We start from the raw sequence: 12,432 nt of genomic DNA, 5'->3' as shown, positions 1-12,432 counted from the left end.
ATTGTTGGTGTAGTCGAGGAACGTAAGGTTCTTGATGATATCAATTTTTCTATGTTTCACCCACGTGGTGTTCAGAGGAGGTTTGCCTACTATTGCTTGTCTCGATTCTGTATACGTGGTGGTAAAGAACTTCATTCCATTCTTCGGACGGATTTTTCTCATGACAGGGATGAACTTGGTGAATATGTGGAGTAAGTGATTTGCTTTTGTGTTTGTTTTTTTGGTTAATGTCTTGCATGTGTTGTTGTTTGACTGTTTTAGTTTTGTGTGTAGGTACAACGAACGGTTGAGCAAGAATTACGTGGTGACTTTGACGCGTTATTAGAAAACCGATTTTTGCCTTGGAGTTCGTGTGCATAAAGTTGATGTGGTTCGTACATTTGCTCAGCTCGTGCGTCATCTAACTGCTGTGGAGGACTGTTGTGTGAACTCGAAGTTTCTGTTCTTGCAAGTGATCGAAAATTTTCGAACTGAGGTTTTTCGCGATACATTTAATTGTCTTTTGTTGTATTTGTATGTGTTGTAATTTGTGTCTTTTTGCAGGTGTGGTTTAATTTGAATTGTGTTTCTGAAAAGTCCCTGAATAAGTTGGTGCATTCTATGTTGGTAACTGTTGGGGTTGGTGGTGTTAAGAGGACTAATAAGAGCGTGAGGTCATCTACTGTTACGAGGCTTAGTCTTTGTCAAGTTCCTGAAGATGTAGGGTAGCTTGTTACGGGGCATAAGAGGGTGTCTAGCTACAGGAAATACTATAAAAGCAATTCCCTGAAACTTGCTACTGCTCAAAGTATCATAGCGAAGCCTTATGATGATTGTCTGAGAACTTATCCGAAGGTTTTGGAGGAGAATATGAAGATTTATTCCGAAAAGGTTGACGGAGTTGTTCGTTGTGCTGATGTAGATATTTCTTCCAGTGGTATTCATCATGATCAAGGTATATGTGTTCTTTTTTGTTACAGGTAGGTTTTATTCATTTGTTTATAGACGTAATTTTTATGTTTATTTTATTGCTTTTGTAGGAAAGGTTGGTTGTGAAGCTATTGTTATAGATTTGTTGGGGGATGGTTTTTCTGGTGGGAGTTATGGTGCTGATGTTGGTGTGCGTGTGGTTAATCCTTCGGATTGTGGTGCTGTTCTTTCTGGTGGTGGCATTGATGTTTCGTTGGGAGGGATTTCTGGCAATATTCCTGTTACAGGACTGAAGATTGTTGATGGTGCGGTTGGTTGTGCGAATTTTCCTGCTGTAAATGGAGCTACTCTTGATGCTGAACCTGCAAAATGTGGTGCTAGAACTGAACCTGTTGGTGGATTTCCGGAAGTGGGTGATGGTGGACACGGTTCTCCTGGAATGGGTGGACAAACTTCTCCTGGAGTGGGTGCACAGGCTTCTCCTGGAATCGGTGAACAGGCTTCTCCTGGAATCAGTGGAGGCGATTTCGATTATGGAGCTTTGTATGGTGGGTGTGATGAGTCAGAATTGTTGGATGAGTTGTCTCATGTTTCTCATGTGGCTACTCGCACTTTGGGGCTTAGTTATCGCGGCGGTCCTGTTGCTGACTTGCATGGTGCAATTTTAATAACTGTTGTGTTCAATTCATAAAAAAAGATTAGGTGCTGCTTGTTGATGTGCGTAGATGTCTAGCCATGGAGTCTTGTTTAGCTACAATTTTTTTCATGTCCGTGGACGGAATTTTGATTGTCCGTTGACGGAGTTTTGGGGGACGACTGATTTGTCCGTTGGCAAAGTTTTGGGTGGAGGTTACCGGTTCCGTCCGGTTTTATTGTTAAAAACTTATTATATGAAGTAAATGTATATATTTCGGCTGGTAATTGCTTTATTTGTTTATTGAATTGTGTTAAGTATATTTTGAGTTTTAAAATTATGTCTGTAATTTAGCCTGTTATCGTTTTTTTAAACATTACCATTACGGATGTTTTAAAATCTAACGGCTGGGATTAAAACTCAGCCGACCCGAGCCGTTGACGGATAAGAGAGGACCGCCGGAAAAGTGAAATCTAGCGGGCTTTAGAGGATTGGATGAATTGCGAAGGCCAACCACTCCACCAATGTAGAACTAGAGAATGAAATTCCAGCTACCACAAGAACAGGGAAATATATGCTAAGGCAGAATGGAGAAAATTTTCCCACCTTGACGTTGGAATATAGATGCCACAGAATGCTACTCCCGCTAACAATCTGAACTTTACACTTCGGAGATTATCCACTATGCTTCCCTGTTCGTGAACGGCTTGCAAAATGGGACAACATAACTCCTCTCTGCCCACTTTGTGCAAGGCAGATAGAGTCCCACTTCCATCTGTTCTAGTCCTGTCCTCGTGTTTACCATGTCTGAATGCATATTTAAGGCTGGCTCGCCAAAGCTCAGATACTGATTTGAACGAACTGGAAAAAAGCTGTGCTGGGAGAAAAAAAGGGGCATGACCGATCGAATGTGCTCTGTCTGACAACTAACCAGAGCTACCGTCATCAAACAAGTCTGGAAATCCATTTCTTCACGGCTGCAATGCAGGTCGATGTTATCAAATCTGACATTTTGAGAGTTTGAGCATTCTACAACAGCAAGCATCCTGTTCTTGAACAAGCTCATGAAAGAAAGCCATTCACATGGTTCTCGGCAAAATTTTTACAACCATAAAACTTCTGTGGAATCTTAACATGAAGAGAAACTTGTCCGGCAGATTTTCGTTTTTAGCTAACCAATTGACATATGTTAAGGGCTTCAAATTTTTATTCATGCAGGGATGTTATGCCCAAGCCCAGTGGCATTGCTCCATGCAGAATAGCTTCTGCCATCAATGTTGGAGTGGGTATTTCCACGTGCAGGCGTGTGGGATTGCCCACCCACAACTGCTTTGCAGTCAGGACAAGTAGAAGTTTCCATTGGTCCCCCACACTCTCCCACGACATAGACATGCCCATTTGGGCACTGGTACCAATGACCTTTGCCTCCCACTTCGCCAATCATTGCATTAACCACCTGATTTTTCTCCCCATGTCTGGCATGCATTCGCATTTCCAAGGCATCTATGTGATCAGGATCGTCTTGGAGAACAATATCACATAACTTCATAGCACTGAGGAAATCTTCCAGGTTTGATAAGGCAGATGCCCATTGCAAAAGAACCCTAACAGCCAATGGTTGCCCTGCCCTGGAATTTCTTATACCTGCCACTACATTCTGAAGCCATGAGTATTCTTGTAGAGAGCTCAGGGGGTCGGCCTCCCATTGGGCTCCCAGATTCTCAGCAGCAGCACTTGCAATCGAACTCTGCTTCACAATTAGCTGGAAGAAGCAAATTGCCTGTTTGAATTTCAATTGACCACACAGTGCACATCCCAAGCCAAAGTATGCCTCTAAAAGTGCTGGATTTCGCTTGATTGCAGAAGTAAATTTCTCAGCAGCCTCTGCGTAGTTTTTGGCTTGGAGTAACCTGTTGCCTTCGTTGGTCATCTCAAAACCATTAATCCTCATCTTCACATCTTCAATTTGGCTAAGTTTAGCCTTTACAACATTACCATAACGGAGGGATTGTAAAACAGGGGTTCGACATTCAGGGCTGCAAAATAAAGCGCCATAACAAGAAATATGAGTGATACGGGCTTGCTTCAAACCTTATTAGAAATCACCTACAAGAAAAAATGTGTTTCACGGAGAAATATCAACCACGATTGAAAAGACTGGCAAATAGAAGATGGGGCAAATGGTGCACACCACTGCTTGGGTTTAATATCCTGAACACCAGATTGGGATTGTTCCATATCCATCCAAGTATCAAGTCCACTGACTTCAAAGACATGGCCACAGTCTTGAAGCTGCTGAAAACGATCTGAAGTATCAAACTCCCACAGTGTCATCTGTGAAATAGTGTCCTTGAATTTAGGAGTGCAGATTCTGCAAACTGAGGGACAAACCTCGCCACACAATCCAAGGCAAGGATGTCCACAAGCAAGAACCTCTTGACATGGCAAATCACAGCGTGGCCGGTCACAAAGTTCATGGCATAGCAGTTTGCAACGATGATGCTCACATTTCCACTGGCATGGCTCCACGCACGGAACACAAAGCTCACCACATTTGCGGTAGCATCGGCTGTGTACGCAACGTTTGTGGCAAGGCATGGAGCAAGGAGGACAGACTTTACAACAAGCGGATTGGCAGCTGTGACCACAAACAAGGGTTCTGCCACATTTCTGGAGGCAGGGGATGTGGGCTGTTCCTCCGTAGCAAGATGCACAAGTGCCTTTGCAAATGTGCTCACAGCCTGGACTGAGGATCTTCGAGCAGGGCTTTTTGCATGCGTAGTCCTGGGGATGTTTGTGGCACTCAATCTTGGCTGAATGACCGCAAGGCAGATCCTTCTTCACCAATCGCCTGCAGATTGATGTGCATAGCTTCCCACACCTGCTCTGACATTTGTGACCGCACAACAGGATTTTGGGACATGGCTCCATGCAAATCACATCTTCCATAGATTTAGAGCATGCAACACGCTGAGCATGCCCGCAGTTTGGATGCTCCTTGTATACTGGTTCTTTGCAAGCTGGACACTCTGCAGCACCATGGCATAAGCTTTGACACTGATGATTGCAGGATGCAAGCCTTCGTGGGCATCTCTTGGGGCACACTATTCGATCATGATCATCTGGATGGCATCGTTGTGGACATACATGCCCGCAATCTAGCTGATAATCACAAGGTCTGTTGCACCCTCCATCTGCCGTTTCTTTGAAATCATCTGGCTTGGAGATCCTCGTCTCTGTGCCAGGATGGTTCTGACAGCAGAGAATCAACTCGTTTCCATACGATGCAGAGCTGCTCAATTCGTGGATCACCGTTCTCCACAGATCACTTTTTTCAGCGAGAAGACCCCCATTCCCGAAAATGAAAAGCCCATTTCGGGCTCTCGATAATGCAACACAAACTCGGTTGGAAACCTTGAGGAAACCGATTCTTCCAGGACCATCCTTTGAAGGAATCCGATTGCTCCTGACAAGAGAGAGGATAATGATGGTGCACTCCTCACCTTGATAATCATCAACGCTGCTGATTCGGGGCATTTTGTTGACAGATTCAGGACCAATTTTCAACCTTGCGGCGAGGCGATGATGAATTTCTCGAACCTGGCCCTTGTACATTGACAGTATGGTGATATCTGTGTCAGTGTACCCTTGTTTCAGAAGATAGGAGCACAGCTCCACCACCATTTTTGCTTCCTCCACATTCACTCTGCCACTTTCATCTTCACCCTTCTGTCCCTCCAGCGATTTATGATCCAGGAAGAATACATTGGACTTGACACCTTTGATGCTTTCATGTGCTAAAACAGAAGCATGATCTTTCAACTGTGGGTACAGACTAGATATCAACTTCGAGATGGAAGGTCTCATTCGCCTTTGCACCTCGAGGGATACATAGTCAATTCCACTTCTGACCAATCGTTCAAACAAAGAGACATCCAGGTGGTGACGGATAGCCAGGTCATAGACAGCAACAGACGGGCGGAGTTGCAAGTGGTCTCCGATCAGGATCAAGTGCTTTGTTGAAGGATTCAAGCAGGCCAGGATGTGGCTCTCCAACACTTCGGCAGCCTCCTCCACGATGATGATTTCAGGTTGGAGAGATGCAAGCAGGCTATGGCAGCGGGCAGCAGCTGTTGTTGTCAATCCAACAACATTGGCCTTTCTGAGCAGGGCAAGCCGCATTTCATTATCGATCTCCAACCTCCGTTTGCAGGCATTCTCGTATTCCGAAGCAAGCGGACCAATGATGAGTTGTGCATCATTCCGGATCTCATCAATCCAATACTGGTGCAATTTCCTGCGGGCATCCCTATCCAAAGACCATACATCCACATGATTCACCAGCATTTCCAATGGCCACTCGTATTTTACCGGAAGTACACTCCTTTCTATTGGTTCCTTGTTACCTGACCTTCTCCTTGATCTCACTTCCATCCATTCGCCATCTGCATTTTTCTGAGCATCTTGTTCCTTATTGCTTGGAGATCTCAACTTCATGGTATCCTTATTACCAGACCTCCTTGGTCTCCCTTCCACCCATTCACCTTCTGCCTGTTTGTGAGTATCTGGAGCCTTATTGGATATCAACCTCATGGTACCTACTGCTCCAGCATCTTCATAATCTTCTGAATCTGTATCTATGACATCTTTAGGCTGCCTCATCTTAAACGAGCTCTCTGGAATGGAATTCACATCTAGACTCGCAGAATTCTCAATGTCTTTTGTGGGGTTCTTCATGTGACCGCTCTTCACCGTAACTGAGCTCTCTGGAACGTCGCCCACATTTAGACTCGCAGAATTCTCACCGTCTTTTGTGGGGCTCATGTGACATGGGCTGTCTGCGAAGCCCTCCACCAAGTTTGTAGATCCGAGATCATCTGAGCTCTCAGAATCATCATTGTCCTCATCTGCACTATTATGCTGAGATATGTCTTTCTTTGAAGATCCAACCTTCAAATCCACTGAAAGGTTGTTTTCATTCATGTCCGCATCGAAAAGAACATCGTAGCAGTTCTGCAATGCAGCTTCCCCCTCATTCGGTGATCGAGTTTCCTCAATTCCGTCCCCCTGTACTCCTCTCTCTCCTTCGTTCAGCCACTTTCGGACAACATTACTGGGATTACAACCTTCGTAAAAGAGATGCTGAATCTGCTCCTCTGTAGCAACACCATGTAACCATTCTATGGTTGCAAGTTCCACATTCAATCGGTCTACATGCTTAAGAATTTGTACTTCAAGCTCTTTTTTGTTTACCCAAGCTTGCTTGCTTGTTTCATACAAACATTTCTCCATGGTTCGATCATTTTGCTGCCTTCTGAGAAGTGTTGTCAAACAGTATTCTGTCATCTCAGCAACCTTAGACCGTCCGCCAATCCTGACCAAGTTTGTCTCTACAGCAGATAGTCCCTTCAGAAACTGATCTAAAGCATGGTTAGTGTAACAAACAATTAGAATAGGCCCTTTGATAGGCTTCTCTTGCAAAAATGTGGGCTGAAGAGCCGGCCTCTTTAAGTTCTCCAACATAATTCTCACAATCAAAAGGCCAATAAATGTTTTACCAGTGCCTGGAGGACCTTGAATAAGTGCAAGCCTCTTTGTTAGACCATGCTTCAAAGCCTCAATCTGGCTTCTGTCCAATGAACTAGACCATTCAGGCCAATCCTGCAGAACGTGGAATTTACTAGAGGGCAGCTCCTCCTGCATATCTGGAAAAACACAACTGAAATCGTAAATATCCTTGCCTTTCAGATAAGTTGGCTCTTGTATGCGAGGTTCCAGAGATACCAAATGCTCCTGGAAAGGAAGTTCGTCCATATCGGGCCTCTGTAAATTTTTTAGGACATGGTAGTAAGCCTCGAAGTAAGCAGCAGATGATTCGGCCATTGTGTATGATCCGTTTGTCTTGAGCCTTTGATCGGAGCTCCCTTCCAAAATCCGAATGTCAACTAACCCGTTGGACAGAAGCTTAGAAGAGCGTTTGGCAATGACTGCCCATAAGAAAGTTTGAAATTTGTCATGTGAAATGCATAAAAGAGACCCAAACATCAGACGTTTTGATGATTCCCAATCTTTCTCTCTTCTTGCATTCGGGACTTTAAAAGACACACGGTACACAATTGCTTCCTCCCCACATTGAATGCCAGCCAGACGGACGTTTGTGTAAACACTGAGATTAGGATCACTGGAATTACGGCGAAGAGAATGGACACCATCTCTTAAGGTTGCCATGCAATCTTCATGCAGCAATCGAAATTGGGCATCCAGATATGCAGCGACGCTTAAATATCTGACGCCTACTTGGATCACTGGAAGCTCGCCGCAGCCCTCTCCGGAAAGCAACTGTTCTTTTGACGGAATCACAGGAAAACTTCTGAAATCTGTAGTCTGCGGACACGACAAAAGAGCCCTGTCAGCACATGGCAAATCCTTGTCGAGGCTCTCTATGCAGCAAATATTTGGATTTGAGCTCATACCGGCGAACAAGTATCAGGTTGATCGTTCACTGCATTCAGTCTCTTCCGCTTTTGCCTTTGCTCCAACTGACGAGCCATGGCATACCGTACTTCATTGGCCAGAACATCGTCCGTTGGCAACTCGTCTACCACAGATTTTAGTTCATCCAAGGGAACCTCTTTCCATCCATCTTTTGTGCGTGCCATCAGCTCTTCACTCAAAGACATATATGGACCAATCTCGTCCGCAAGTGGCTTCAAAGTGCCTCGAATATGCGTGTGCAATTGGCTGAGAAAGGGAGACCCAACGACAGCACCATAGATCTTGTTGGTAGCATGCCTGAGTAGACTGCTTCGAATTTCCTCTCTTGTGAGTAGAAGGACAAGCAAATGTATGACCTTGGCAGAGGGATTCGTGCGGCTGAGTATTTGCAGCAGCTGCTCAAATCCATGCGCAGAGCTTAGAGAAGAAATGTTCTGAGATTCGGATGCTGTCAACTGACGAGTCAACCAATTTTCGATGTCGATCTCTCGTTTGAATTGATTAGCATTGCGCTGCAGCGGAGTGCCTCGATTGTTTGCAGCATTGGGATTAGCGTGAGAAAACCGGCAAGACGAACCAAAATTACAGACACCGGCGGCGAACCTCCGGCAAAGAGCTGGATTTGCATTTCCAGAACGCCCACCTCGCGGAGAACGTTGTCCTCTGACCCCTAGCTCAAGACGATCATTGGTGCGATCTTCTTCTTCAGCTTTAAGGCGTATCTGGATCTTGAGGACGGACTCTTGTTGGGAATCGGAGAGCGCCAAGTGCAGGGACTCATCATCATCGATGCTAATCTTGTCCCCTTCCTTGTCCAAGTATGTCAATTCCAATCTGGTGGAAACAGAAACAGAGGAGGAAGATTCGGGGAAAGCCGAGGCGACGAGGGTGAGGAGCTGAGGGAAGCCAAAGGCGGGTGGAAGGCTGAAGAGCTTAACACGATCGAGGTAGTAGAGCTTCAAGCGAGCTGCCATGGCGATGAATGCAGGACTAGAGCAAGGAATTCGTGGTGCAAATCACCCGCTTCTACTGTGACGAATTTGCTGCATTTGCTAGCTCTTTTCCATCTTCGAAGATGAGGATGATCGCGCAATTGCAGAATTGTCTCTCTTGATGATGATGATCGCCCAGTTTTGATTCGAAAGCTTTTTGCGAGCGTAAACTTCACGATCCAAGGAAAAAACGAAGGTGAGGAATTCGAAAGCTTTTTCCGAGCGTAAACTTCACGATCAAAAGAAAAAACGAAGGTGAGCAATGGGTGCATTATTTGCAAATGTATGCAATGGAATGGGTTCTTTCTTGAACTTTATTGTAGTTGTACACTAGAATGCTTGCCCAACTCCTCATTATATTGTAAGTAGCTAATATTAGACCTCTTACATCCAGCTTAGAATGTGCCACATGGCTTTTTCCCAGCATAAACTTCACTACCCTAGAAAAAAGGTTTTGAGGATCTTCCCTTTTTGGAATGTCATTGTACTAGTAAGTATTAGTGTGCATTATGTGCAAAGGTATGCAATGGAATGGGTTCTCAAGTATTAGTGTGCATTCTTTGCAAATGTATGTATGCAATGGAATGGGTTCTTTGTTTTAGTTGTAAAATAGGGCCCCCACCCCGAAAAAATTAATTAGTTTGGCACGCTTCAGTCCATTGTTTTTAAGTCAGGTACGGTTTGATGAACTCAATTAACGTAAGGGAAAACCCCCAAATCAAAACCTTGCTTCTAGATGCTTCCACCCCTGCCCGCTCGCTGCGAAAATATCTCCTTGGGCTCTCTTTCTCTTCTCTTCACTCTTTCTCCCTGTGCACTCTCTTGTCATCTCTTCTTCCTTTGGGCTTGCATCTCTATCTTTCCTCCTCTCTCGATTCCATTGCGCTCTTTGCTCTTTTTCCCTATGTTGTGTCCCTATGCTCTCTTCTTCCTCCACTCCTCATTGCATGCTGAACACCTCACTGTAAGATGGTGTCTTCTTATGTGTGTACATGGCCTTGATTGTGCAACACGCGTGTATATTTTCTTTTTAGCTTTTCCTTTCAAACATACATAAAATCTTTTTTCCAACTAAAAGCAATGCTTGAGCTTAAAGGATATCTAATTCAACAATTTCTAAAAAGAATTCAAACATTGAGATCCATAAAACCTAAAATATTATTCCTTGAAATTAAAGGACAACTTGCAAGGAAAATTTTTAACTCATCGAGGGGATGATTAAAATTAAATTACCAGTTGTAAAGAAAGCCACAATGAGGCCAAAGACAATCACAAAGGGAAAGTCCAACAAAAGTTAATAGAGAGAGAAAGAGAGAGAGGGGGGGGGACGAGAGAACACTTGTGGAGGAGCCATTCATGCAGGTAGTGTCTCTTCCATCCATTTTTATCAAAGACTTCAACACATAAGACTAACACACACTTAAATAATGTCATTGGATAGGTCCTATGGGTGTAGACCCATATCTTGTTGATCAACATGACATTGTTGTAAGGACAAAGCCATAAGAGTCTATGGAAAACTTGCAAGACGAAGAAATAAAGATTATGGATTCTTCAATAGGTGTCATGACACGTGAGATTTGTTAAAAGATAGAGGAGGCCTATAAAAATCTTGTCAATCCCATCTCCATTGTCTCTTCAAGTTGTACTTGGCAAAGTTCATTGTCCCTCCTTCTTCATTACATGGAACTGGGGAACAATGGACTTTATTGGTAATTTGTGTTTGCAAATCATGCTGCAAGGCAATCGGAAAAATATAAAACAAAACAATTTGACATTGTCAACATCTCTTTTCATAGGGTGTGGGTGTGGTTGAGTTGATGATTGTATTTTTCCTTGATGTAGCGCATGATCCTCATTTCCGTACTTACATATGCTCTTTCATCTGGTACAAACTTATCGTCTCCAATCCTTTTGGTTGGCAATTCTCTGATTGGATACTTCTTTGGCAATTCGTGGTGCTTAACATCACCTCAAGGATCTTGTAGAAGATAATAGGAAAGGGGTCGAGGTTGAGGGTCAAACCTTGCTGATACACTCTTAGAGAAGCCATTCATCTAGGTATTGTCTCTTCCATCCATTCGTGTTGGAGAAATAATGCCATACCTTGCTGATCAATAAGACATTGCTGTAGGCTCTAGTATACTTACCTAAAAAACGTGTAATACCAAGAGAGAAAGATTTTAGTTTCTTAAATAGGAGATATGACACATGTAAGACCTATTGAAAAATAGAGGAGGCCTATAAAGATTGTCAATCCCATCTCCATTGGCTCTTCATCCTGTACTTGGCAAAATCTACCATATTCCAGATCTCTCCCTTGTTGCCCATCACAAATTTGTTATTGTGTTCTATATGATGTCCACCAGTGACACAAAACCCTAGCAAATCTTGCTTAGGACATTGCACGTGCTCATCCATGGAGAAAGCTCAGGGCATTCACCTCCAAAAATTTTAGTGTACCATGTGCATTCAAAAGGAGGGGTATTTTACTGCCACATTTGGAAAAAAATTAACAAGATTACAATAACAGGAGAGGTTTTTAAATTAAATTTAAGACAAAAATCCGTTAGTTCATAAGTAAAGAGGGGTGGTTTTATTGAGGAAAGAAATTTAGTTGAGGGGTTTTTTAAATACCCCTTGAACGCATGTGATACCTACAATTTATTAGTAGTGCACCCCCTGAGGGAGAAAGTAAGGGCATGATTTTGAACAATTATTATATGAAACTATTGTAATGCAAGTCAAGTCAAGGGTCAACTCCTTTCACACAGCAAGGGTAGATTCCTTTCACCATAAACAAAATCAAAGTGTAAATATAATTAGGTTGTTACACAATAGAATCATTCGAAAGAATTGTCTAAGAGGAACAATTAGTGCCTAAACATAGTCGCACTTAAGAGGCACAATGTATGTCTTGAGTGCCAGCAAGGCATCTCAAAATCTTCATGCAACTCAAGCTTCATTGGCCAACGGAGCAGGTAACATGCAAGATTTACCTTGCGCCATGGCCATCAACCAACTACTTTAGTCTAACCTTCAAAGGCCTACCAACATATGCATGTGGCTATTCTTTGAGACATAGGAGTCCTCTCCTATAGCTTCCAATGTGATGATATCCTCCAGCTTCTCGACAACCTTCTTCATGGACAGACAACTCACCCTATTCTCATATGATTAATCTAGAGCCAAATAAAGCACTGATCTCTAAGGTCTTTGATGCAAGCTACAACAACTTTGTATTGATCACCTCCTCTAGCTTCTTGTGCTTTTCCATTATCCATATCATCTTGATGTCAACTGAAGTTAATAGCTATCGTGGATTATCTTTTCTTGACATAAAAGACTCCCCCTTCGACTACCAACCCACTCAAGTAAACCAAGCGACTATCCTTGGTGCTT

General features: G+C 43.5%; 1 protein-coding gene across 1 annotated transcript in view; it reads right to left on the bottom strand.

Moving 5' to 3' along the window:
• Positions 1-2,324: 2,324 nt before the first annotated feature.
• Positions 2,325-12,432, bottom strand: part of LOC147879657 (uncharacterized) — a 30,709-nt gene continuing 20,601 nt past the window's right edge. Inside the window, exons 2-5 of the mRNA XM_087371425.1 lie at positions 8,017-9,028; positions 6,334-7,927; positions 3,735-6,108; positions 2,325-3,579 (exon numbers count right to left, since the gene is read on the bottom strand). Coding sequence (XP_087227551.1) covers positions 2,754-3,579; positions 3,735-6,108; positions 6,334-7,927; positions 8,017-9,028 — 5,806 coding nt within the window. The 3' untranslated portion in view covers positions 2,325-2,753. The remainder of the gene's footprint in view (positions 3,580-3,734; positions 6,109-6,333; positions 7,928-8,016; positions 9,029-12,432) is intronic.

This window comes from Dipteris shenzhenensis, chromosome 33 (genome assembly GCF_047967505.1).
Source record: "Dipteris shenzhenensis isolate YYH24624 ecotype China chromosome 33, Dip_SZ_1.0, whole genome shotgun sequence".
Taxonomy (NCBI): Eukaryota; Viridiplantae; Streptophyta; class Polypodiopsida; order Gleicheniales; family Dipteridaceae; genus Dipteris; species Dipteris shenzhenensis.
This window is presented reverse-complemented; position numbering and strand designations above follow the sequence as displayed.